The sequence below is a fragment of the Acanthopagrus latus genome, chromosome 12 (genome assembly GCF_904848185.1).
Source record: "Acanthopagrus latus isolate v.2019 chromosome 12, fAcaLat1.1, whole genome shotgun sequence".
In the NCBI taxonomy this organism is placed as follows: domain Eukaryota; kingdom Metazoa; phylum Chordata; class Actinopteri; order Spariformes; family Sparidae; genus Acanthopagrus; species Acanthopagrus latus.
In genome coordinates this window covers 18,193,036-18,219,331 of record NC_051050.1, presented here as the reverse complement: position 1 = coordinate 18,219,331, position 26,296 = coordinate 18,193,036, and the positions used below count along the sequence as shown (strand labels likewise).

General features: G+C 39.8%; 3 protein-coding genes across 9 annotated transcripts; 2 read left to right on the top strand and 1 right to left on the bottom strand.

The window, feature by feature from the left end:
- Positions 1 to 9,788, bottom strand: miga2 (mitoguardin 2). 4 transcript variants are annotated; one of them, XM_037117214.1, is made up of 17 exons: positions 9,628 to 9,781; positions 9,027 to 9,148; positions 8,517 to 8,795; positions 8,140 to 8,350; positions 7,919 to 8,034; positions 7,697 to 7,817; positions 7,260 to 7,387; positions 6,907 to 7,024; positions 6,629 to 6,735; positions 6,322 to 6,434; positions 5,886 to 5,958; positions 5,516 to 5,602; positions 5,279 to 5,377; positions 4,381 to 4,515; positions 4,233 to 4,286; positions 4,031 to 4,147; positions 1 to 3,809 (listed from the first exon to the last, which is right to left on the bottom strand). In XM_037117214.1, exons 3-17 carry the CDS (start codon positions 8,610 to 8,612, stop codon positions 3,609 to 3,611), a joined length of 1,776 nt encoding a protein of 591 aa, XP_036973109.1. In that variant the 5' UTR covers positions 8,613 to 8,795; positions 9,027 to 9,148; positions 9,628 to 9,781; the 3' UTR covers positions 1 to 3,608. The 4 variants fall into 4 exon arrangements, with proteins under 4 accessions (XP_036973109.1, XP_036973110.1, XP_036973108.1 ...); XM_037117215.1 differs by having other exon boundaries at positions 9,027 to 9,075; XM_037117213.1 differs by having other exon boundaries at positions 9,027 to 9,152; positions 9,628 to 9,692.
- A 641-nt stretch (positions 9,789 to 10,429) lies between these two features.
- Positions 10,430 to 16,370, top strand: st6galnac4 (ST6 (alpha-N-acetyl-neuraminyl-2,3-beta-galactosyl-1,3)-N-acetylgalactosaminide alpha-2,6-sialyltransferase 4). Its single transcript, XM_037117216.1, has 5 exons — positions 10,430 to 10,846; positions 10,959 to 11,102; positions 12,486 to 12,895; positions 13,363 to 13,470; positions 13,574 to 16,370. The coding sequence occupies exons 1-5, from the start codon at positions 10,835 to 10,837 to the stop codon at positions 13,758 to 13,760; spliced, it is 861 nt and encodes a 286-aa protein (XP_036973111.1). The 5' UTR covers positions 10,430 to 10,834; the 3' UTR covers positions 13,761 to 16,370.
- Positions 16,371 to 17,191: 821 nt separating this feature from the next.
- st6galnac6 (ST6 (alpha-N-acetyl-neuraminyl-2,3-beta-galactosyl-1,3)-N-acetylgalactosaminide alpha-2,6-sialyltransferase 6) lies at positions 17,192 to 26,295 on the top strand. 4 transcript variants are annotated; one of them, XM_037117640.1, is made up of 6 exons: positions 17,192 to 17,631; positions 18,061 to 18,147; positions 20,556 to 20,750; positions 22,157 to 22,569; positions 23,095 to 23,202; positions 23,563 to 26,295. In XM_037117640.1, exons 2-6 carry the CDS (start codon positions 18,124 to 18,126, stop codon positions 23,747 to 23,749), a joined length of 927 nt encoding a protein of 308 aa, XP_036973535.1. In that variant the 5' UTR covers positions 17,192 to 17,631; positions 18,061 to 18,123; the 3' UTR covers positions 23,750 to 26,295. The 4 variants fall into 4 exon arrangements, with proteins under 4 accessions (XP_036973535.1, XP_036973534.1, XP_036973536.1 ...); XM_037117639.1 differs by having other exon boundaries at positions 17,194 to 17,600; XM_037117641.1 differs by having other exon boundaries at positions 17,595 to 17,734.
- The last annotated feature ends 1 nt before the right edge of the window (position 26,296 follows it).

The following is a 26,296-nucleotide window of genomic DNA, read 5'->3' as shown; positions in this document are numbered from 1 at the left end:
TCAGTTGGGAAAAGGCAACGATACATATTTTTGTTTAATAACAAAAAATAACATTTAATATGGAGAATCAAAATCAATTTACAGTTTGTGCTGGCATTGTAATTTAACAATAGAAAAGACAAAAGGCATGAACAGGACACTTGTAATGAACAGCAGTGACTTCCGATAAAAATAAAATAATTCTTTCAACAATTTGGCCATCTGAAATCTTTGTAAAACTCTATAATCTAATGCATATACATCAGGTATGGGAGCCCATGCCTGAATTTTGACTTTCATATGATTCCTAAGTATTTTCTTTAGCTTATTTCTAATTGGAATTTTATAAACTAACAACAACTAGAGCTGAGTCTGGGTCTACATGTTGCAGGAATACTATGATTGATGCATTTCACAGAACCTACACTGTTAGCATGCAAAGGCTGTCGGAGGAGTTCATCTCTGATCATCTACTCTCAGGGCCCAGAAAAAGCAGACCGATATGCAAACACAAGACTAAACATTAGCATTTCTTCATAACTGCATGTACCTGCATGATGCATACTGATGCAAATATACTTGAAACTCTACATTAACAGGACTAAAACGTGGGAGAACTTCTTTTTTTTTTTTTAAAGCAGTGCACCACAAGGGATTGGACCACAAGCAGTCAACAGTTTACATTTCAAAGATGGAGACTAAAACAAAAAACTTTGGATAGTATCCAGAATATATTACCATAATATAGCTTTCTGGGAAAGATAGTTTCTCTATGTTACAGCATTTATCGTCTACATAATCAATTATGTGTCACTTCTATGATGCAATATATAATTCAATGTTTTTTTTATATTAAAACTCTCAAAATGATTATTCAAAAGGGTTGTTGTATCTTCCTGCTTTTCTGATAAAGTGCAAAATGCTAAAAAACACAAAGTTGCACATCCGCCAAAGCAAAGAATTATTTTTTTTCTGTAAAAGCTCTATTTACAGTTAAGGTTCATGTTTGACGGAAAGAAATAATCATACAAAGCTCATGACTGTACAATTTAAGGACAACACAATGTTATAGTATTGCGACATTGCGACAAACAACATTTCTGAGCTCTGAATCTCGGAGGCGTGTTGCAACAAGAGCAGGATTTGGATTATCAAGACCACAAAAAACACACTTCTATGATTATGAATAACAAAGAACTGACTTCTGCTAATGTGTATGATCAAAGGACGCCGACACTGACGAAACCCTAAATGATTTGACAGAAATGTCTTCCCTTTTCTCATTCACGCAGACAGCCATACATTCTGTGCTTCTACTGCCACCCATAATAAATAATCTTGCCATAATATTTCCTAAAGATGATTCAGTATTTGACAGTGTCTGAAACAAACAAACTACAGTCTGCGTATCAAATCTGCTTTTGCAGAAAACTCACTTTAACTTGGCATCTTTGTGCCCCTTCCATATCTCTGTGGTCCGACAGTTTCACAGTTTCAGGAAAACAAAGACAGTTCAGGGGTTATTATCAGTGCACTTGTTACTTCGGTTACAGTTTGACTCTCCAATTCCCAGTTCTTCAATGCAGGTCTTCAAGAAACCAGAAACTGAACAATGATGTCCTTTTCAAGACTAGTACATAGCACCGTTCCATTTAGAGGTTGTGTCAGTAAGAACACAAGCAACATATGTACAGTGTATGTGCACACTGATGGAAAACAGCCATATGTTTCAAATCAACAACACTGACTGTGTTTTTTTGTGTTCCAGATTGTTAAATGCATTTTGACCTGTCACAGTATGAAAACCACAGGTGGTAAATAATAAAATGAACATGGCGTTCCCCCTGTCAGCCGACAAAGTTATAGGTAAGATGGACTTTTCCAATCTACTAATCCACCTTACTTACACTCATTTCCAGTCAGTCACTTTTAAGATAAGAACCATAATCAACAAGGATAATTGTTTCAAATATATTTACATTGAAGACACTGATTAAATTTATACAACTTGTGTTTGAATAATGCCACTATTTCATTTTTTTCCCCCATTTGGTGAATTAAAGCATAGCACGTTGTAGAATTTAGGCCTAAAAATTTGGAAGTAATTCTGGTCTGACAATTAATTCCTAAGAACATTAACTGTGAGAATATGACAAAAAAAACCCCCAAAACAATCATTAGTCAAGAGGTGACTCCTTTCCAAATATTGATTTCAAGTAATAATGCCGGTCATCACTCTATGAGAGCCCCGTTTGAGATACTGGCAGATGTTATCACACCTTGTATTGTGTCAGCTGAAGCTTCTTTTTGTGCCTCCATGTCGTATAAAATGGACAATATTCAATTTATCCATTACTGTCGACCATGAAACGACCATGTAAGTCAAAAATGAAAGCAGCTTATTACAGTACAGTGCATATTGATGTCATGTTGTTGGGCAGTGACCTCTAGTGGCTGTAGAAATCAGTACAGGTGCAAAGGAGGAATTGACAAGAAGTAATATAAAGGTGGAAAAGTCTGTATAGGGAGGTGGTCCGGGACGGATGTTTGGGTTGAGCAAGTGAGGACTTTCATCCAGAGGCGACATAATGCAATGTAAGTTACTTACGTAACGTGGATACATTTGTAACTGAAGTTACAGAGATAATGAAGTGATTTTAAGCAAAACCATCATGTTTTCCTGACCCTAACCAAGTAGTTTTGATGCCTAAACCTAACTACACTGTAACCCTAAGCCAATGGTCTGGTACTTTGCTTTTGCACTTCAATGGCGATATATGTCATCTTGGGAGACTGACAATCAACCTATTCAGTCGTTTGGGTATGAGGATGTGTTGTCTCTGCCAGATATGAGGGGTCAGCTGTGACTTATAAAAAAGTAAAAATGAACAAAACGTAACCTTTTAGCTGGATTAGCTTTGTCCACTTTGACTGAGAAGACTAGGACTGGGGTCATAAAATAGTTTTGGGGGAATTTAACGCCTACACGTGTTACATGTATGCATTTAACACACTGTTGTGACATTCTCCTGCCTGATTAAACACATTTGGAATAAATACTTCAGAATAAGGAGGAGAAAAGCCCATTATCCTTCAAGTTTTCAGTTGCCAAGCCTGTCAGGAATTGTCATGGTTTTAACAAATATCTTCCCCATCATAATACAAAAACATACAAATGCAAAGTATCGACACACTTTCACACCACTTCTTCTCACATAATAATGAAGACAGTGATAACCCACAAGTCAGCTGAATCCTCTCCATCCATGTAGTGTAGTAGTGTAGAAGGCCCAGGCTTCATGTGTTTGTTAGAAATATCCGTGTCGCTCAACAAGGCAGAGACAAGTCCTCACACATCTGAGATTAAATGACTACAGTAGCCATTCTTGATACGCAACAGAGCAGCTGTTATCAGGAAGAGATGGAGTCATGTTATCCAACCGCTCTCCCTCGTTAGCTCAAGGACAAGTGATGCTGTAGATCTGGATGAAAATATATCCCCTTTCAGTAGTTGTGTTTCATGAACACAGATGAATGAACCATAATTCTGGTTCTCTGTGAACCTGTCGGTCCACTGCTGCCATCGGCCTGTGCAAGCCCAATGAAGCCCTTAGTAACAGCTAGTCATCTTAGTTGGTCCCTGAAGAGCCCTCTGTGTCTCTGGGCAGGGTACCATTGAGCTCCATGAGGCTGTCGATTCCCAGATAGCCCAATAAAATCTCACTCCGGCGGTGGGAAAGGTTAAGGATGTCCTCAGCCAAGCACTGAGCGTAAGTGAAGCGGACCTTGTCATGATCGAACATATCCTTAAGGTACTGCACGATTTGTTGCTGCAGAGGAAAGAAGGGACATGAATGACATAAACTGTTACGTTAATAGCACAATGAACAACTTTTCTGATTTTGCACATGAACTTTGGAAATCTCCTCCAAAGCTACAAAAGATGAAGGTATGACAACTCAGCCTCTTAACATTACGCTCATTTGAATCACACCAAACACAATCACTTGCCCTCCAAATTTATGAAATGAAGTGCTGTGTCTGCTCTCACCTTGAAGATAGTGCACACTTCACTTAGGTGCTGCCTGGGTCCCAAAAACCCAAAAGCTAAAACAGGGCTCACGTGTTCTGATATGGCATAGAAGTGGGAGATGAAACCATCAGGAACCTATGAAGATCAGTGAGAGAACGTGTCGTCAGCATCAAAGATGTAGAGCGGTACTTTGAAGATGAACTACAAAGCTCACACTCACCATTAGAAGACGCCTTTTTGCTTTCAGGACGGACCAGCAAGCAGTCGCCAGAGCCTGTTATTCAACAGTTATACTGTTATTCAAGTAACTTTTCACTAAGATATCTGACACATTCAAGGAATTTGTGTGTATGTGTTTATATATTAACCGTTTCTTTAAAGCTGTCGGAGAGCCAGCGGTTCCTCAACACGGCTACCACAGAGGAGGGAGGGCTCTCCAGGTCTTCAAAGGCGTCCATAAGAATAAAGTCCAACACTATGTCGAAGAAGTTCATACACACGACCTGCAGACATGACAACCACAATACTGTGTTTAATGTCACAGTTTTACCAGTAACTACAGAGTATAAATGCACACACGTCATTAAAAACACAACAGCAACAGAACAAAAAACTCCCAAACACTGTCCTCTTCACTACAGATGCCTTCACCACGTTAGTTTTATGAAAGAAAGTTTTTATTCTGAATTTGTCAACCCTTGGTCCTATTCCACAGCGTTGTTCCACAGGGGGCAACACTACTGCTCTAAGTATCACAAAGTTACATCATCAACATCAAAATTAATTTACTTTCTTTCTACTACAATAAACTACTTTGCAGTATTGATACTGTGAAAGATTGAAGATACTGTATTTAAACCATTTCAAATATTCAGAGGAGATATGCATCTATATCTCAGCATTTTATAACATCACTAGTATCGATAAATCTAAATCTGAAAACCCACTGAAAAAATCCCTACTTCTTGAGGCAATATAAACATTTATGTTGAGCTGAAAATTTAAAACAGAACAAAGGGGAGTTTTGATTAGAAACAACTTTATTTTCTTTTTTATCTAATTTAGGTCTGATGTGTATAAAAACCAAATGAATCATTTATATAAAGATGGATTGTTTGCCAGTTACATAATTGACTACAGTGTGTCCCTAAAATTGAGCTGTACAAGCACGAGTAACCTGAGAGTTGGCCGTATATCAGTTTAAGTTTAATTCAAGTTAGACACAGGGTATCTCAAGTTCATGACATGAATGACAGCATCACTCACCCCTCGGCCCTCCAGCTCCATCTTAGTGACCGGCCACGTTTCCTCTCTCTGAGTGTAAAGCAGCATGTCCTCATAGCTCTCCAGGAAGGCTTTGGGACTCTGATAAGAGAGCAATAAAACACCACAGGAAGTAATTAGTTACAGCAGTGCAAGATATGTCCACAGAAGCAGGAACTTGTCCCTTTTATCCAAAAATGACAAGTTAATAAGGGAGGATCCAGTCGAGGAGAGTTTTACCTTGTTTGCCTTCACCATCAACCCTGTAATCATTTGCTTCCCTGTCTCCATGAAGAATGTGCGGTGAGTTTCATCCAACAGCAGGAACTGAAAAAAATAAAGAAGCATTATTGTTATAATGATTAACCATTCTATGATACCTTAAGTAATGGTTTAAAAAAGCTAAATAAATGTCAGTCATCTAAAACAGGAGTTTCTTTTCCCTGGAGGGTCCAAACTGAAAATTTATTGAACGCTAAGGGCCTAAGGCAAACACCTCCAGTATCACTCTGCCAACAATGCTTAGATTAGAAAACATTCTGGGTAGGCCTGATATAAACAAAGAGAATGACTGAGGTAATATAGGTAAGTTGTGTGAGCTGGAACAGACCTGGAATGCTTGTCTCACACAATGGAGCTTGGCAAGGAAGTCTTGGTCACCGTAACATTCAAGTAATTCAGTCCTGGTAAAAAAAAATAAAAATAAAAAATAAAAAAAAGACAAGGGTATGAAACTCAGAAAAAATGTTTTCTTCCTTTAGCCACCACACATTTAAAGCAGCATATATGGATATTATACAGCCTGGGAAAAAAAAGCTATAAACACTAGTTGTCAAATTTTCATCCTCTGATTCGGGCCGCTTGAGGTTAACTTCAAAGTTTACTCTCCTTTTAGCTCTGTTTTGGTTTCCCCCCACTCCAATAACACTAAAACCATCTGTTAAGCTGAAGGTGACAACAGAGTCGAGTGACTCTGTGTGGGTTAGTCATTTAATTACTGTTAATATAAAAATGATGATTAGCACAGTGATAGATTAGCACATTACCTCAGGGACCTATAGGACACTTTGCTCTCCCGGACCAGAGACAAGGCTTCTTCATAGAGAGCTGCTGGCTTCAGTGGCTGGTAGACCTCGTCTAGAGACATGGCATCAAACAGCTGCACAGACAAGACACACATACATCAGTGTACATTCCACCTGTTTTATACTAAAAAGCAGCAAGCGTGAATAAATCATAATGCAAGTATACCAGTATGTGTACTTGACACAAGCACCAAGTTTGCACTGGGAAATGAGGAACTATCATAATGTATCTCCCTGTTTTCAGGGAGAGCAGAGCAAAAGAACTAACCTCTGCAGCCGAGAAGAAGGACTCATCAGAGGCGACAGTAGTCGCATCATCATCTTGCAGTCTTTGGAAACTCTCTACTTGAGGTAAGATAAGAGTTCCTTCACTCTCTGCGAATAGAGCAACATAAAACGTTGACTGACAGGCAAATAATTAAAATAAAATATAAAGTGTGTGTCCCCATTGTAAAGAATAAAAATTGTACACACAAACCAAGATTCTACATCATTCCTACTCCCTCTTTTTATCAAGGTCAAATACAAGCTCAACACAACTCTTACCAAAGTCTGCCAGCACACTGTCTGTTGGGATGCTGCTGCCAAAATCCTCTTGTAGGTGGTACGCCCTGTGCAATAATGTCTCCAGCTTATCAGCAAACACTTTATTACGGGCTTCAACCTATAATGGGGATTGAGGAAAAGCATAAAACAGGCCTAAAGTTACTTTAATAGTACATAACAAAAGGCTCCTGGATCAATGCAAATTTTTTCAATTGGATCATCTTAGTGTGTCACCTATAAACCAACCAACAACACCACAGAGATAAGAGATCCACACTGAACCGTGAAATACACCACAGCACTCGATCTGTAAGGTAATCCAACCATGCAAAAGTATTTAATTTAATGATTACCACAGGAAGGTCTCCACACATTGCCCCCTGTAGAGCGAGGCTACTGTTGCTGGCGGTCGAGTGGGTGTGATGACGAATATTCAGAGCCTGTTCCCACTTTTGCAGAGCTTCCTCAAACAACTCCATCCCTAAAAGGAAAACAGTGATTATTATTTTTTTTGTTTGTTTTTTTAACACTGGTTTCTGGGTCCAAAAATCTACATTATCTTAATTTCCCTTCCTCTCTCTACCTAAACAGCATAGTAAACATCGCAGATGATTATGTTTCATGTTCAACTATTACTTCTGACTAAAAAGTGCTGAACAAATGCAGAGAAATACAGAGCTTATCTCTGTGAACCTACCACTGAGGTAATAGAGCTAAAAGTGTCACCACATTTTACATAGAGTTAATATATTACATTTTCATAAAACTGTGACTGAAAACAGATACATACCCATTAAATAGAGATTCTCTGCATTTGCATCCTCTATTGCCATTGATTCCTCAACCACAGGCTCTGCTTCCCAGGGGGTGGATGGGTTGGCAGACTGATTTGGAGAACTTGGAACCCGCGTCTACATCACAAATGCACCCACACAAAAAGTAACATTAAGCGTAAGTAAGAAAAATGGTGAGCAAAGATGACAGAAAATTAGTTGTAAATTGTAAGACTAACAGATGCCAGGCTGTGTGAGGAACTCGAGTGTTTACTGGGGGCCAAGGAAGAAATTCCACTCATGGTGTCATTGCTCCGAGTGCTGGGACTCATCATCTGTCGACCACTAAACGGAGCTGTGGAGAGAAAAACATTCTCTTCTTTGCATATTTCTCAGCAGATGTTGATACAGCAGTATCCACAAAGCAAAATTATCATTTCAAAATCTCCTATGTCCACACCTCTCTTAAGTGACGAGGGTCTTCCTGTCCGCAGCAGAGCCTCAGGTATTCCCACGGTCTTCTGGCCCTCCTTCCCTTGTGTCGCCTGCTTCCTTTTTCTCCCCCGCCTTTTTAGCTGGTGTGCAGTGAGAGCCAGAGCTACACTGCCCAGCGCTGTGGCAAACAGCACCTTCTTCAAACTTGGAGTAAGCTTTAGCTGTGAAAATATGTTCTGAGGGCAGGAGAGAAAAACACGCGCATAAGCATATAAGCAACATAAAGGGCACTATTAAACATTAATTCAGCCATTACTACTTATCTCTTATTGAACAAGTCTACACAGGAAGGCAAACAGTGTTTGAGATGCAAAGCATAACTGTAAATGCAAAGTGCTTTACCTGCCCAAATGTGGAGTACAGAAACACTGGGATCTCTGCAACGGTCATGGCCAAAGCCTGGGCGATGGACATCCCGTCAGCTTGTTTCATTGACATTTCAGAAATCAAAATGCCTTCAGGCCACAGCTCTCCAAAGCTCCTTCAAGGTAGCCGTTAACGAGAGTCTCCTCTCTGTTCTGAGATCAGCCAGCGCAGGGCTTGCTGATGAACTGTCTGTCTTCATCCACTCCTGGGCTTGTACTCCACACTGGTCCAGTGTCTGGCTGTGGATGTATTAACCTACAATAGATAAGATATGAGTTTTGGAAATTACCTACAGTGTGCCAGAACCCTCCCTTGAAATGCTTTAAGAGATGCCACTAATAGACATAATGATGAATACAACAAGGCTGTTGGCTCCAGGGCAAAACCCTCGAGACCCAGAGTTACGTTCGTGGTTTAAGCTGTGAAAATCAAGGTCGTATTAACTGTTAAGCAGCAGAGCAACTTGACATTCTTCCAGCTACTTACCAGTCTACACTGTCTGGAATGCAGCTGTCTGGACCAGCCTGCCCTACACCTACAATACATGACAATAAGCAGGTGGGGGAGGTTTCAACGTGGGACTGGCCGAATCTTCTCTCTCTTTGTGACTGACTTATACAAAAAAAAAAAAAAACACTTATACAAAACAAACAATCACTTTCTAGTCAGAAAGGACTGAATATTGTTAATGGAGAAGGTACTAGCTGACAGAGACTTGGCTGAAAGGTAAATAGCAAGCTAGGCAGTTAGGCCGTCAAGCTATTACCAAGAATCAATTTTTATTTTATTTTAAGTAAATTACACAGTAAGTCTGAGCTCAGTCCTCACTAACTGTGTTGATGACAGGCCAGAATCAACAGTAGCAGGCAGTTTACAGCCCTAGCAGTCAACGGCGAGCATGCTAATGTTAGCTAGCACATTTTGCTAGCTTAGCTCAGCCTCATCTGTCACTTCACATCATAGCATCATCCGGTCCACCGGACACCGACTGAATGGCTTTGAGCTGACACCTCGGAGGCGTCAGCGGTTGTGTGTACAGCTCAACAGCAGCACCACTAATAACATAATCCCTCACACAGGTACATACCGTGAGCATCGAAGGCGGCAGGGAAGGACATTCCTGTGTCACAGTCAGTGTTAGTAAAAGCTGCACACTAGCTTTTTGCTAGGGGGCGTAAGCTTTAGAAACGCAAGAATACTGACGCGACCACCGGCCAATGGAAGGAGGAGTACAGACGGGTGCCTTTCTTGCTGACCAATCGGATGAAAGGTGACAGAGGCGAGCGCTTTAACGATCCAATCAGGTCGTAGATCATAGAGCATCGTCTCTGCATGAGCAAAAATCAAAAGGCAAAAACTGTCAGAAGTTTGCTGTGGCTCATATGTATGTCAACATTACATTACAATAGAAGACAGGGTAAAATAATTATTTTGTTATAATCTTAACAATTAAATATACTCTTAATTAAATTGCCAGTATTTTGCTTACAGGCACGCCTTTGTCAGGCACAGGTAACTGTATTTGTTATGTTTTTTTAACCGAGCAGGAAAAATACTTGAGCACAGCCATTATAAACTATCATTACAAACATGTTTATACAGTATACAACGGGCTGTTGTTTTATGTCGAGTAATTTACGAATGGCACTTGAAGGCGGCACAGCGAAGTTTCATTAAGGTCACCGTTTCCGCTTTTGTTGCTTCCCTTTCAGAATAAGAGTGTGAGAAATATGCACAGGCCAGAGACAGTTAAAGAGGGTCTTTGGACACGCTTGTAAGAATATCCTTGACCTATAGCTCTAATTCAGTCGTTTTCAAAACCCTGTGTGCGAGCTGTACACAGTACAACATTGTATAAATATATATTTTCTATGTTGTAGTGAAAATCTGTCCGGAAGTTGTCTGCCTGGATAGAGGAACACATAGCGGATATATGGGAGGTCCAAGAAATCGTTCGTAATCTACTGTGTCAATATAGTGGGTAAGATAACATAGTCAATTTACAAAAGTAAATCCAGATATACTGCTGTACTTCAGACCATGATAGAGCAACTGTTATCTGAAAGACGATGAAAAGCAAACTCAACGGGAAAGGGAAAGGATCCAGGACCTGAGAGCTCTCATCAAAATTGAGCGAGATCAGCCATTAAAATCTGTGATAAATATGAGTCCTGCTGACTGTGATTCGTCCATGGCCGAGTCTGTGTCTCTCGTCGCTTCTGCCTCAAGTTGAGCGGCTGTTAAAATGAGTGTGGCCGGGGTCTCTGGAGCAGGGCTTTCCCAAAGGCCTTGATATGAAACCTTTGGTAAGAACGAGCCGGTTATTACATGGTATCTGTGCGAAGCAGATGGATGTTACATTACAAGTGTATACCTAAACCCTAAACGACTCTGTTTTACCCTTTCCGGTCCGTGCAGACCCTCTGGCTGTGCCTGCTAAGCGTGAGCCTTCCTCTGTTGTTTTGGTTTGGACATGTGATCCGGCGGGATGGACCTCCGCCCGCTGTGCAGAGCAACGGACTCAAGGGCTACACGAGGATCCCCCCTGACAGGATGGTCCAGGTGAGAGGCAGTGAGCGGGTTTACACAAGATACAGCTGCCAGAAGTTTGGATAAGAGTCAGAGTTCATCAATGATCCTGAACATTGTGTTGGATCCTTCACATTTTCCACATTATGCTGTTCTAGTTTCATGTTTTGTCCAGAATTAGTGGTATTGTATTGCAGAGGGCAGACGCTGATCAAAATAGGATTGAAAATGAGAAATATTATCGAGGTTATATCCTCACTTAATTTACAAGTGATGTCATATTAAATGTGAGAAAATAGCCTGCCCCAATACACTAAAACCCAAAGGGACATCCCAGACCATGAGAGCAGGGGGTGCCAAAGATTTTTTACATAGCAGGGCCAAAATGTATTCATTCATTCTTTCAGAGGTTTAAGCCTGAAAAAATAACGAGGTTACACTTTTTTGCAATCATGTTGAGATTCAGAAAAATAGGCAAAGTTCAAACATTTTACAAAAAAAGGACAGTATTAGGGGAAAACGCCTGTTCGCTGACATGAAGTGTTTTCATAAAGATGCAAAGTGATACTGAAATCCCACTTTCCCTAACCTGATTGACTCCTCGATTCAGTGTGTGTCAGTTTGCCTGCTGAATCCTCATTATAGATTCATCATATTTTAGAACATGGTTACCCCACGAAAATAAAACGCCAATACCAGTTCCAACCATAATCCTATTGTGCTCAAAGTGGGCTTTCCCACAGTGGTACCACATGGGTTTACAGGGCCCCAAAGGGCAAAAATTCTAGCGGGCCCTGCTTGTGCCAACACACAGTGGGCCCATACAGGATTAGTGTGGGTTTACTCCTGCCCACACTGCCCACAGTGAATCTGCAATGGGCTGAAAGAAAACAATAAACAGAGCTTTTTTTGTTCTGTCTGATTCTTGCCATTTTTAGGTTCTGTCTCCATGGTTGAATGCACTCATTGTAAGTACCCTTGGATAAAAGCATCAGCTAAATTACTTTGATAATAAAAAGCTTGAGGCTGGAACTTCTATCTTCTGCCACTCCAGGCGGAACTTAACCAAATCAAAAACACTGAGAAAATATTTTAACATGCATTTTTATGTCCACCTTTATATAATTATTAGTGTAATGTAACATCATCTTAGAAATTAGTACCAGGGAGCGCATCTGCATCATGATCGTTGATGTTGGTGTCCATTGAGGTAAGTCTGACGAAAATATGTTGGTCACCACTGTCAAAGATGCCACATGGAATCAGATGACAAATTGGCTGTTGTTGCCAGACACACTGAGGCTAGTGGCATGCTAGTGATTGCAGTGATAAGATGAGCGCTGGTTTGAAGGCATTTCCTTTGTATCTACAGGCACACATCAAAACCTGAAACAACTCTGCCATTTCTCCCAACAGTTCCTGGACATGCACTGTGACCAGTGTGCCTTGGTCTCCAGCTCAGGTCAGATGTTCAGAGCAGGTGCTGGAGAAGAGATAGACAGCATTGGATGCGTGATCCGGATGAACAACGCGCCCACAGTGGGGTACGAGAAAGACGTAGGGAGCCGCACCAGTGTTCGGGTTGTGTCTCACACCAGTGTTCCCCTGCTGGTGAGAAACGAGCTCTACTATTTCGAGCAATCGGCGGACACCACATATGTGGTCTGGGGTCCTGAGAGGAATATGAGACAGGACGGGAGAGGACGTGTCTTCAATACCCTTGTGAAAATTGCAAAGAAGTATCCAAACGTCAACATCTACGCAGTGACCAGAGAGAAGATTCAGTACTGTGATAGTGTGTTTCAGAATGAAACTGGAAAAAACAGGTACAGTATGATGTTAGAGTCTGAGCTTTGAAATACATCTCGTAATTCAGTCAAATTAATTCTTTTTCTTTTTTTTCTTTTTTTTACCATACTAACATTAACTTTTTCCTGTCAATTACTCTTTGTAACAAAACTCCCTCCAAAATAAGATACTTCCATACTTGAGCTACAATAATGCATCATACTTTATCAGGTGATTTATCAAGTGACTAGAAACTGATGTTATCAAATACATGTAGTAAAGTATGAAATTAATTTTTGCATCTAAGACTTGAGACTTCAAATGGAAATAGTCAAATGCAGGACAAGTATTTCCAAATTTTTACTTGAGTCAGGTCAACTACATCCACTGCCTGTATTGGGGTCATTTACAATGAGTGTGCTGTAATGTGCTGTTTTGGTATTTTGTTCATTTAAGAGTTAAAGATAAGGTTTTTAAGAACAGATGTTTGGTGTCTCTCTCTCAGAATGAAAACGGGGGCGTTTCTCAGCACCGGGTTCTTCACAATGATTCTGGCCATAGACATGTGTGACAGCATCCATGTTTATGGAATGATCAATGACAACTACTGCAGGTGAGACTCAGCTTCATGATCTGTACTCAACCTATATATAATTTTTTTAATCATTTAGTGTTGTCAATCATCTTTTACGTGTCTCTTGAACCCCTTCCGACAGTCGAGCCAATCACACAGCTGTTCCGTACCATTATTACGAGAGGAACCGAATCGACGAGTGCAAGATGTACAGAGTCCACGAGCACACGCAGCGCGGGGGTCACCGTTTCATCACTGAGAAGGCCATCTATGCCAGATGGGCAACACGGCACAAGATGGAGTTTAAACACCCCACCTGGAGCCTCTAAAGACGACCAGGAGATGTTCCTACAATGACGCTGGTGTTCAAGTTGGCTGGGTTTTGATCTTCTGCTGATGAACTGTTGCCCGAGCAGAACTTTTTAACCAGCTCAACAGCTTGAGTTGACAAGGGCCCCATCTGATAGTGGCTCATTGTGGATACAATTATCTGCAACCATTTAAAGCAAAACAGCATTGCACTGTATTATCCTAAATAACTGGGGTAGATGGGGACTTGTTTTCTAATGCAGAAAAAACAACAGAAAATAATAATCCTAAAATGGTTTCATAGAATTTGTCTGACATAATCTCACCCCCTTTGATGCCTAAATCTTTAATGTAGCTGCTAAACTATAAGCGTTAGCTCATACCATGTCTAACGGGGTGCGCAAGATCAAATGTGCATCATTGGGGTACATGAGGTCATTTCAAAAAAAAAATGCTCAATGGACTACGAAACTTCACCCTACTTCCCGTCGGTGTGGGGGTGACTAGATACTGACTGAATTTTTCATGGTTGGGTCCTTTTAGATTGGGTCCCAAATTTACCAGCATTTAGTTGGTAACAGGTGGTAAAGCACTGCCCTCAGTATTACTGAATTCTTCTGCTACAGTATGTATAGTCGAATGCAGGTGTAGAGACTGAAGAACAATATAAAGCCACTAAACTAGACACTAAAACCAATTATACCAAAGCTTTCAATTTCTGATTTCTATTTATATGTGCCTTGACTTCCTGTTTTATTCTGCACAATGTTCATGTTATGCTGCTGTCTGGCTTGCAGCAAAAGTATGCACCTTTACTCTATACAGCAGGAAGTGCGTTGTGTAGAGCTACAACTAACGATGATGTTGACAAGTACCGGTAATCAGTTCGTTATTTGGTCCACTGAATTGTCAAAAATGTTAATCCTAAAGTCAAGTTGAGGTATTTAAAATGATTTGTTTTGTTCAGTTGGAAGTCCAAAATTAACAAGTATCTATACTTAACAACAAAATCATGTTTGACACGCTGGGACTATCGAGCATAAAGAAAGTTTAATTTAAAAAAAAAAAAAAAAAAAAATCATTATCAAATACTCATAGCAGATTCATTGACCAATAGATTTAAGCTCCTGCATTGTGTTTCCTGCTCTCCTTTCTGTAAAGTTGGTCAGTATTTTTGCCTGTAAGGTGACTCCTCCTGACATGACGTCCCTCCCGGTTCGTTGGGCACATTTTGTTTGTTGGCTCTGGGCCTCAGCAGCTGTACAGCAGCTGCTCACGCTCATACACCAGACAACCAACCTACTAACTGTTATTTTTGTAAAGTGTGACATTGAAGCTTCATGCCGTTCACTTACCCTGACTACAACCAGTTACAGTGTTTAAGTGTTTGACGTAGTAATAGCTGGAAGCTTTTTGTTTAGCCAAAACATTTCATGTACGCCGAGTGCCATTTAACACAAAGAGGGATCAGTTTGCAGCGTCGTATCGTGAGTGACGGAGCACAGTGATTCATGCTGTTTAACAGAGCAGCCAGCAATCAAATGTAACTTCTGCAGAAAGTTCAGTCCACCACAGACAGCAGTCTGTCTCAGCAGACAATAAGAGGATGGAAAACAGAGCCTGCATGTCTTTGTGATGAATATCTGTGTTCAAGGGGAGGGGTACGGAGAACCAGCAGATTTCCTGGAAGGCTGATGAGATCAGTGCACTTGTGTTCCACCACTGTGTGTCTATCTTAAGCCTCTTGACAGAAATCTACAGAAAGCGAAGAAGAGTTTCATTTCTTTAACGTTGAAGACAACAGGCCTGATACCAAATGCATACAAGGAATTACTTGTCTTCTGACGTCAGTTTTAAAAGTGTTTACCCTTCATATTGTGCTGCCCGTTTACAATGAAAAACATAGTGCTGCCTTTTCTGTTGAGTATTGCTGATTTTGTGATGAATTCCAAAGACTGTAATAGTATTTGCACTGCCGACTAGCAAACTACTGTGTCAAAGAGTTTTACTGTCAAGATGTTGTTTTTTTTTTAGTTGAAGTGTATTATTTTTTAATTTGGAGTAATTATAAATAGTCTACTTATGCTGTGAACTGCTGAATGTAAACTTGACCGCTGGTCACTGCTGATGGGTGTCAACATGATTAAATCTGCTGTAAGATGCCGTCTGCTTGTGAGTGAGACTCTTGACCAGTTGTCTTTACCCTCTGTCCCCTTTGACCACTTGATTTGTAGCTACACACAGTAACTCCTCATTTAAAGTCTCAGTATGTCAACCTCGGTCCAAATGTGATTTCACCGATTGGATTTCAACTGAGGACAGAGTGTGCTAGATTGATGGTTTCACTACCAGTGAGTGTGTTAAACTACGCATTAGGATATTTATAATCGGACCATCTGTTACTTCCTTAAACGGGGTACATTGTTTCCAGTCACACTTTTAAGCTGTCTTGTAAATCAGTTCATTCATCAATTACAGTGAATTAACCCTAGATGTGAAGTGCATCTATTGATTTGCTCCTTGACTGAAGAGTTACTTGGTTATATTCTTAGTAATTTGTATTCTAAGTTCACCATTATGTATATTAATAATGTAGTTTGTGAATGAATAACCCAATATTTGAAAAAGGATCCATGAATTTGCCTCTTAACTGGGAAGTCAGGGGCCTTTTAGCTCTTACACATTTATTTTCCACATATTAGAGCAGAGCACAGCTTTAATGTCCCTGTGGGGAGACTGGCTTTACAGACAGTGGTCAAACACAATTGCACAAGACATATAACACTGCGACACAAGCCAAGATCAGAATCCTTTACACTGTCATGAAAGAATGTAACTAAGTGGATTAATCCAACCACTGTGCTGGAGTAAAATGTATACTTCTGCTTTACTTGAGTATTTCCTTTGCTGCTGCTTTATATTTCTACTCCACTTCATTTTAGAGGCAAATGTTTCACCTTTTATCTCCACTACATTTATATGATCACTGTAGTTACTAAGTACTTTACAGAAGGCTGTTAAAATACAAATTAAATGATAAATTCACCAAGAAATGTAAATTAGGTCTTTGGCTATTCACACTGATACGCATGCAAAGTCAGGCGGAGTTCCATTGTCCATTAAAGAGCTTCATATCAAGACAGTGTTGAACCTTTCTCCTAATCCACTGAAGTAGATGAGGACTTGTTTTAAAATGTGCATCCCAATAGGTTTTGAAATTAATATTTTGTAGCAAATGTATTAGCGTTCCCGATCCCAGGTGAGACTGGGCGACTGGCGCCCACCCTGCATAAGTCACCAGTTCATCACAGGGTTAACATATAGGGACAAACCACCGTTCACACTCATGTTTACACCTACAAACAATTTAGAGTTATTGATTTATTGATTTTTAAAAAAAATTTTGCATGTCTTTGGATTGTGGGAGAGAACTCCTGCCCCAGGCAGGCCCAGGACCTTGTTGCTGTGGGAGGCTTGTGAGGAGAAAATGACTGAAATGTACATCAAATATATATGAAATCTCTCACCCTTTCCAGAACATCCCTCAGAAAGAATCCCTAATCTTATACTCCATTAATAATCCATTAATTGACTCAATTAAAAATAAATCAAATTCGAGGGTGACCTATCAAATAATACATAAGCACACAAACATGTCATGGATGTGTTTGTTTTTGTTTTCCTCCTCCCCATGATGGGTTAATTTAAGGTCACTTGTTAAGTTGGACGGCCCCCAACACCAGCACCGTGCTGCAGTGAGAGACGTGCCGGTGACGTCAGCAAGTGGCGCAGGAAGATGGGGGACGAAGAAGAGATCCGAGGGAGACCTCAAACAGCAGGACCGCAGAGGCCATGAGACGGTACGGAGGACTAACACTCTGATCTGTCACGGTAGTTTACACCTTAATCATAACTGCGGGTTATCGTTTTTTTTAACACAGTATTCTCAGCGAAGGCGGTGTGGACAGCGAGAGTCGAGTGGCTGCGTAGGATGGTGTGTGTGTGTGTGTGTGTGTGTGTGTGTTTTTAATGAGGAATACAACATTTTAATTGTCTTTCATCTGTGTCGCGTTCGGGAAATATGACATAAAGCTAGCTTAACCAGGTTACCGTACTGTCCGTTAAATTAGCATCTCTCGTCGTATATATTTAAATTGTGAATTACTGTAAAATACCTCACTTACTGTTTAAACATAGACATGTCAAAAGAAATACCTACCTAAATGTAGGTATGTTTTGACGTTAGCGCCTTAAAATTAGCTTCCTCGCCTTTCTTTGTTTTTTATTTAAGCCTACAGTGAGTTTGTCTTCTCCTGACAGGTATGATGACAGACTGCAGTCGCTGTCACCGTGTTGGTACACAGCAGCCTGATCAGAAGCAGCATGGGGCTCAAGCTCAGTGGCAAGGTAAGACAGGGTGTGGCCCTCAGACCTCTTGCCCTTCATCCTCATCCTCATCACCATTATTATTCTTATAAGCACAAGCTGCATTACATCCATGCTGGTATTATTAATGTCTTTACTGGGGAGTGGTAGGAGGAAGTGCTGTAAGTGTCTAATGATGTAAAAGCAAAATCAGGCTTTGAATGCGTTCAGTATCACACAATTCTAAATTCATAGTTGATTAAACTTGAATTAATAGGTCAGAGAAATGCTTTATAAACCATGTATTTATTAAGCAATTGTTTGTAGTGAAGTCGCAACTGATATCTGTAATATCAGTAAATACACGTTGGCAGGTTTTCAATGATATTATGATTCGACAGCCATGATTAATTAAAGGCTTTTTAATTCATTACCCCCTAGAGTGCCTCAGACTTTTTCTGCAGTTTTGAAAGAATTAGATCCTTAAACTGATGAGCAGCACCAGAGGGACACATCCGACCTGAGTAGCACCTCCTGCATCCTGCTTTTTGACTGATGTCGGTAACACTTTGTAAAGGGTTTACAAATATAGTTCTTCTTGTAAGGGGAATTCTCGTTGTTGAGGTAGAGCGTCGCTAATTCTCTGAACAATTTCAGACTCAGTGTGATGAATCAGATCTCTTTATTACCTGCAGCATGGAGAGAAGACCCGAAGTGTTCTCTGCAGTCTTCCAAAATGTTTCCGATTTAAAAAAACATCAGAGTAGGGGTTACATAATTTTCTGACGGTTGTTAATCATTTCTTCCCAAACCTGTGACCCTCTGATGTTTGTGTTGATTATGCTGACCCCAGGACAGTGCGCTTTCGATGTTTGGTTGTTTTGTTGGACAGTAAATGTCATCATATCTACCTTCCTGTAAACAGCTCAGGCAGATCGATTGCCCCTCATTTGATTTTATGACCCTTGAGATCTGGAAATCGGGGAAGGGGAATCTCCCCTCCTCTCACATCCTGATATGTTCTCTACCGTACACTGAGTACTGAATTAAAAACTGGTTAATTTTTCACAATCTATAAACATTATTTGGATGGCAATTATAAGGTTGCAACTGATATTGACATATAGCATTATTACTTTATTTACTTGAGTAGACTTTTGTTTTATTCAATTCTTACCTTATTGTTAGTCTATTCCTACCTCCTGCTGCTGCGTACTGTTTTGTATCATTTGCTTCGTTGGTAGGTCATCTTATCTTGTCTCTATAACTGCTTAGCAGGGTTGGGAAGGTTCCTTTAAAAATGTATTCTGACACAGTTATTAATTACCTGTTGTAAAGTAATATCATTTATTCACTACTTTACATTGCTTTTGTGATTGCGTGTTCTATAGGATTATTCCCCAACCTGCTGCTTAAGAAATGGTTAATAAAAGCTTTAATTGTTTGCTAATGGTGAAATACCTTTTATCTCATGTTTAATTATTAATACATGTTTCAGTTATTGATGACGATTATTGTAAGTTCTATAAAGGAAATTGTTGTGCAGCAGCAAATAAAAGAGAGTGCAACTATGAATAATGAAAATTATATACCATCATTAAAAGTGCACATAAAAAAAATAAATACACAATGCCAAAAGTCTTACATTGCTCTGAATACAATAACAAAGCATTTTATTGTTGTAAACGGTTAAAGTCGAGCTCATTTTAAAATATTTTATAAAGGGCTACAATAGATTATTAGATTTATTCTTTATTTATGTTCCAGATTTGTTTGTTAGTGTGAGTAATGTTAATGTGAGAAAGTACTGATGTGGTTGCAGGGACAACCCCTGAAGATGAATTTTGTGGTATAAATAAGAAGGTCGAAAGTCGTGATAAATGCCATCACAAGTGCACAGCGACATCTTCAAATTGCTTGTTTGACCATAATTTAAGTATAAGGGAGACACAGTGGTTCCAGTGCCTTTCACCTCCCACAGTCCAAAGTACTTTATTTCTTGCCCAGTAACAGCCTGGATTGGCTCCAACCCACCGCAGCCCTTTCAAAGGAAAAATGTGGATGGATGGATAATTTAGGAAAAGGAAATGCAGTAAATTCTCATCTTAGAGAAGCTCTGACCATGCAGAAATTCTGCATGAATAAAAAATAAGTTAAATGACTAGTTCCTTTCTCAGAATACTTGCAGGTACATTTTGTTAGCTGTCTGAATGTTTCAGATTTATTTTTATGCACTTTTTTGATAGTTTAATCTACAACAATGCATCATTTTTCCCAGGACCTCATATGTTTTGTAAGCACAATCTAAATTTGTAAAGCAACTATAGTTGTTAAATAAATCTTGGTAGTAAGAATTTAATGAAAATTCAATGTAGCGCAGTAAAGGTATGAAGTACAGTGCCTGAGGAAATGTCCTTAGTTACATTCCTTCACTGTTGTTCACACTGCAGGGACAGCAGAGCCACAGGATGGTGATCTTGGTGGCCATCTTCGTCTTAATGACACTCCTCATCCTGTATGGCTCCAATAATGTCATGGATGAAGTCTACGCTCCGTTCCATGTGGCTACAAATCATGCGCTCAAGGCCACAGATCTGAAGAAGTGGTCTGGCAGAGAAGGATATGTGCCAGTTTATGGGAACAAGGTACTTAATGGCTTGCACACAATCACAGAAACCGATCTGACTGGGTCTGATCTTAATACTAGTTTACACGTATGGAAACGTAACTATATATCAGTGGAGGGGTGGTGCAGGATGCAGCAGAAGTGAAATGTATATGTACTGCTGCAGTGGGCTAATGGTTTTTCAACTCTATTAAGTTTGCCCACAAAAGAGATACTAGAAGTGAAGTTGTACATCACAAGAAACAAAATGTGCACTTACAGAAGGAGGCAGCTGCAGCTTATGTAAGACATTAGAAGAATTATGGGATGAAATAGAGGCCACCCTTTTTAAGAGGGTTCCAGAGGTTGTGTGAGCCAGATAGCAGCTTCCTGTTTTGTTTTTCAGTGAGTGTTTTTTTTCTTTCAGCTTGGTGCCTGTTGTCTTTCTCATAACCCAGTCTTAACCCAGTTACATGCACATTACATAACCAGTATCTATACGAGTAAACAGCCAATCCTTGTGGTGCTTCCAGCTAAATGCTAGGTTAACAATATTTCAGCGGTGATCCAGAATGAAAATCTACTTGCTTGATGTGATAGACAATAATCATGTAAAACAATAGTGTAAAATAACAACAATGTTTTGTAGACAAAATAAGCAAATCACATACATTAAAACAACCTAAGACCTAGATGTTAGTGGAAGTTTCAAATTTGAGAGTTTATTTCATCACCAACATGAGGGACATCCTACGCTCCACCACTCGCCTTTACAACTCGCCTCCTCAGGTGGTCCACAAAGTGCTGAAACACCTTTTGTTCCTCAGCAGTAAGTCAAGTTTTTGAAATATTGTCACACTGCAACACTAACTTTGATCTTGCAACGACCATCGCGCACATGAACAAGGGAGTGGAGATGTATGAATGATCTGTGTTTTAACAAGCAGCATCTCTATTTGTTTAAAATGTGCAGAAAATCTGTGGCAGTGTCATCATGTTGAAGTACTGAAAAAATTATGATTCTGTCCTGATGATAGTCTGTTGTCCATTTTTTGTCGGGCTATCTGGAATATGGCTGAGCAGTTTATTACAGACATCGCTCTCCCCAGCAACACTCCCCAGCTCTGCCCGGCGGCATCTTGAGTCATGCCTGGGCCAGATGAAATAAATAATCCCTCCAGCAAGTTCTGGGTCACCTTTAATCAGATCGCCAAAGTCAGTACGATTCACCCTGTTGTGTGGACATAAAACTGACAAAAGACTGTCAAGCTCATAGTGGCTGTGGGAGAAAATTCAAAGTCATAATTTTATGACATTGAATCCAGTTGATGCGGAGATAATTCCACAGATTAGGAAAGAGTTTGACTGACCAAAGTAATTAGTGGTTATCCTCCCTGGCATCATGAATTGGTAAAAAGTTTTCTGTTCTTTTTTTTTTTTGTTAAGAATATGACCCTACACTGTCACAACTGTGCACTGGTGACAAGCTCCAGTCATGTCCTGGGCACTGGAGCAGGAGAAGAGATCGACCGTACGGAGTGTGTGATTCGTATGAATGACGCCCCGACCATGGGATACGAGACTGACGTCGGGAACCAGACCTCTCTGAGGGTCGTAGCCCACTCCAGTGTTTTCCGGGTGGTCCGGAAGATTAACGAGCTGCTACAGCGGACAGAGAGCAGCCCTGTGATCATCTTCTGGGGACCCCCGAACAAGATTGGGAAGGAATCCAAAGGAACCCTGTACAGGTTGATCCAGAGGGTCAGCATGACCTACAGCAACCTGTCTTGCTACAGTATCACAGCCAGCAAGATGCGCAGGTTTGACAATCTGTTTCAAAGGGAAACAGGAAGAGATAGGTGAGTATTTATGGCGCTAGTGTAATATGGCAGACATTTTATTTTGTATTGACAGTGTTGTAAAAAGTACCCAAATGTCAAGTCCAAGCAAAGATGTTGTGTCCAAATATTTCTTTGGTAAAAATGAAAGTCACCCATACAAATGATGCTTGGATAAAAGTCTGAAAGTACTTGTAATGTACGTAAGTATCAAAAATACACAGAAAAGATAAAAATGCATTATTTGCCTTCAAGATGTTGTGGAGTAAAAGGATAAAGGAGCAGAAAAAAAGAAAACTCAAGCAATTGTAGCTCAGAATTGTCTTAAGTAGAGTTCCTGAGTACATTTGAAAATGTTTCATACCCCTGTTAAGAAATTATCACTTTTTTGAACAATGTTTTTTAATTTGTTTTATTGTTTTCTCTGTGTTTCATACCCCTGTTAAGAAATTATCACTTTTTTGAACAATGTTTTTACCCCTGTTAAGAAATTATCACTTTTTTGAACAATGTTTTTTAATTTGTTTTATTGTTTTCTCTGTTCAGACAAAAATCTCACTCGTGGTTGAGCACAGGCTGGTTCACCATGGTCATCGCCATTGAGATATGTGATAATATCAAAGTATATGGGATGGTGCCACCCAACCACTGCGCGTGAGTATAATGATGTCATTTATCAACTTGTGTAGACTCTTATAAACACCAATACTGTCAAGATAATGTCACATTTTTGTAAGTTCATAACCTGTAGTTAATGCGAACCTGTGGGGTAAGAAATAAATTTGTAACTTTTGTTTGACAAGAAAGTTACACTGAGATTGAAATCTCCTTTACAGCTGAAACCTAGCCAAGATAGGGTCAAAATAGCACCATCACACCAATAACTGATAATATAAATTTCAATATCAGTCCAGAATACATATTGTGCATCCCTACTATGAACCCATTAGTTGCCATATTATTGAACATTCCCAGTTAAACGGATTAATTATATCGAATCCCTTCTTTTTCCAGAAAAAAACCTGGAGGCAAGAAGATGCCCTATCACTATTACAAGCCCAGGGGCTCCGATGAATGTGTCACATACATCCAGAACGAGGGAGGCCGTAGGGGGAACCACCACCGCTTCATTACGGAGAAACACGTGTTCGCACGCTGGGCGAAACAGTACAACATCACCTTCATTCATCCCAAATGGTGATAAGACAAGAGTGAAAACAACTAAGAGGTCTCACAGAGGCTCGAATGAAAAGCGCTGTGAGATGGATTTTATCGTAACTTCCCCAGAATGAGCCTTCAAACAGCCACGCGATGAATGACAGCTACTACTGAAGATTAAAGTCCTTTAGAGAAAAACTATTATTGGACCGTTTGATGAATGAGGAGACGCTCGGGAATGTCTTTTGTCGCAGGAGAAAAAGAACTACGTGTATTCCACATGGACACGTGGCTGCTGACTAACCCGTGTTTTGTAAATAGAAAGTAAGACAACTTTAAAAGATGAATTTTTACATGTTTATAATACTTTTTGTTATTATGTATTGAAAATGCACTTATGTTTCCCACACTGGAGGGGGTTACGTCAGCAAGCATTCTCATTATACATATATGTGGCCTACAGAGCACTATATTGTTTAAGCTCTCCGTTACAAAGAGATTATACTCCACACTTAATGCAGTCACATTCAATAGATCACTAATTCAGCCTACAGATACAATGTACCCTTGAAACCCAACAGAGTATGTGGGCAACGCAGTTTTTGAACCGTTTCAGTATCTTGGATTGATCAAAAATCATTGTAACATTACATTTTAAAAGAAAAATTGCAAAAGTATCAGTGTTAAATATCTTAACATAAGAAAAAAAATAAGAGTATACAATAAGCAAAATTGTGAATAAAATCAGGAAATAATGGATTCATAAGTAAACATGACCAACAATCTGAGCAAGGATCCAACGCTTGTTTACTATATTTGATGCAGCTAAAATATTTATGAGGCTCAGGTTCCAGCTATAGTTTCAGTGTTACTGAGGATCACATAGACACCCTCAGTCTGAGGGATTTTAAGTTGATTCAACACTGACAGAAGGCTACACCACTGTAGATTGACTTGTTCATAATAGATTGGCTCGTTCGTATTGCAGAAAGTATGTGTCACATTTCTCTGAAGTTATTACATCTCGATATACCCTCGTTTTTAAAGATGATCGTACTGTATTGTAATATTTTTGCCGCACTGGATATTGGTTTTAATGTTTTCGTGAAATTAGCCTATAAACATGAATCTGTTGCCTCATGAACTTTTTTACCTCAGTGGCATGCAACTCAAGTCCAAACAGTCCACGTGGTTGTGTTACGTATATGTCACTCTAAAGACTGCACTATTAAATGAAAAAGGGACATTTCCGTTTTAATTGTAGAACCGTGAAGCAGAGAGAGGTGCAATTTCTTTAACTGCTGTTGCTTTTTGCAAATAATTTATCTGTAGACATATTTTTTATGAAATTCCATCTTCAGGAGAGGCTTTTCTTCACTGTGGACGCCATGTGTTCTGTTAGTTGTGATAAGAAGCCTCTGTTGTCTGCTTCTTTAAAACCTTTGGTCAGTAAAGAACAGGAAGAAAATACATTCAAAATACACTGACTGTTAACGGTACTTTACCAACATTAAACTGCCTGCCTGCATTTATTGATATACTAGCTTGAAATACTAACGTTACTCATTTTATAGGATGCTAAATTTAAGAACTGAGGACCATAAAGGAGCACAGTCAAGATCTACAGAACACAGAGGCGGCAGCTGAAACTCAAATTTTAAAGATATGACACAGATAACACTCACAGTTTCTAGAATATGTTGTCCACCCACTATAAATCATTGAGGGTAGACTCACCTGTGAACAAAACTTAAAACGAGCAGCAGCATCACAACTTGCAGGCTCCGGCATGACCAAAAACACCTCTCAATTGTTTTTTAAAAGTAGGATGTATTGCAGGAGTGTTGCATCATACTGCACTCCAATTCACCAGTCACTCACAGTCATCAGACAAATAACCCAAAAGAATACTGCAGGCCCGGGGCTCCCGACTCACTGGTGCGCCCTATTTTTTTCATTTTAGGGCATAATTTAGGTACCCAATAACACATTTTATACAAATTTCTTAACACATTATATAAATAATTCTAAACAGGAAAATGAGTGGAAATGCATGGTCCTCTTCGTTTTAAATCACATGCAACAACAAATTGCTGTACTCTCAATTGCTTTAAAACCAAACCTTTGAATCCCAGGCACATTGGTACGACCAATGAAAATGTTTAGTAGAGACCCGGAGCCCTGAGGCCTCGTATAAACCTGCCGTTAACATGAAATCTGTGCCTGGCTTTCTTGTCTTGATGATGGTAAATATTAATAATAGTACTGATAGGGGTAGATGCATGCCGCATGTGTGGCACCTGGAAAGTGACTGCATCCACAACACAATCCGAAAGGTTGTAAAGGCTTCTACTGCTGCACTACTACATTTCCCAGTTTTCACATGGTTCACTTAATCTTAATGCCAGCATGTGTTTGACCTACTCGCTCAGAATCCTGAAGCTGACCATCGTGTTTAACTCAGAGGTTCAGTGCCATTTGTGTGTCCTTGTCGTGACCATCAACAACACCATTCTTCATGCAAAGCGCTGTACTGTTTATCGAAGAGCGAATGATATGCTTTGAAAAATAAAATGCAAGTCAGTTCAAG

What these genes read in the sequence shown, in the direction of transcription:
- miga2 (XM_037117212.1), bottom strand. Translation starts at nt 8,612, where the DNA reads ATGTCAATGAAACAAGCTGACGGGATGTCCATCGCCCAGGCTTTGGCC. An exon ending in TGTACTCCACATTTGGGCAG is followed by an intron (nt 8,351 to 8,516) that starts GTAAAGCACTTT and finishes TCCTGCCCTCAG; the next exon opens with AACATATTTTCACAGCTAAA. An exon ending in CCTTCTTCTCGGCTGCAGAG is followed by an intron (nt 6,435 to 6,628) that starts GTTAGTTCTTTT and finishes TTGTCTGTGCAG; the next exon opens with CTGTTTGATGCCATGTCTCT.
- st6galnac4 (XM_037117216.1), top strand. An exon ending in CCCCTGACAGGATGGTCCAG is followed by an intron (nt 11,103 to 12,485) that starts GTGAGAGGCAGT and finishes TTCTCCCAACAG; the next exon opens with TTCCTGGACATGCACTGTGA. An exon ending in ATCAATGACAACTACTGCAG is followed by an intron (nt 13,471 to 13,573) that starts GTGAGACTCAGC and finishes CCCTTCCGACAG; the next exon opens with TCGAGCCAATCACACAGCTG.
- st6galnac6 (XM_037117640.1), top strand. Translation starts at nt 18,124, where the DNA reads ATGGGGCTCAAGCTCAGTGGCAAG. An exon ending in TGCCAGTTTATGGGAACAAG is followed by an intron (nt 20,751 to 22,156) that starts GTACTTAATGGC and finishes TTTTTTGTTAAG; the next exon opens with AATATGACCCTACACTGTCA. An exon ending in AGGGAAACAGGAAGAGATAG is followed by an intron (nt 22,570 to 23,094) that starts GTGAGTATTTAT and finishes TTCTCTGTTCAG; the next exon opens with ACAAAAATCTCACTCGTGGT.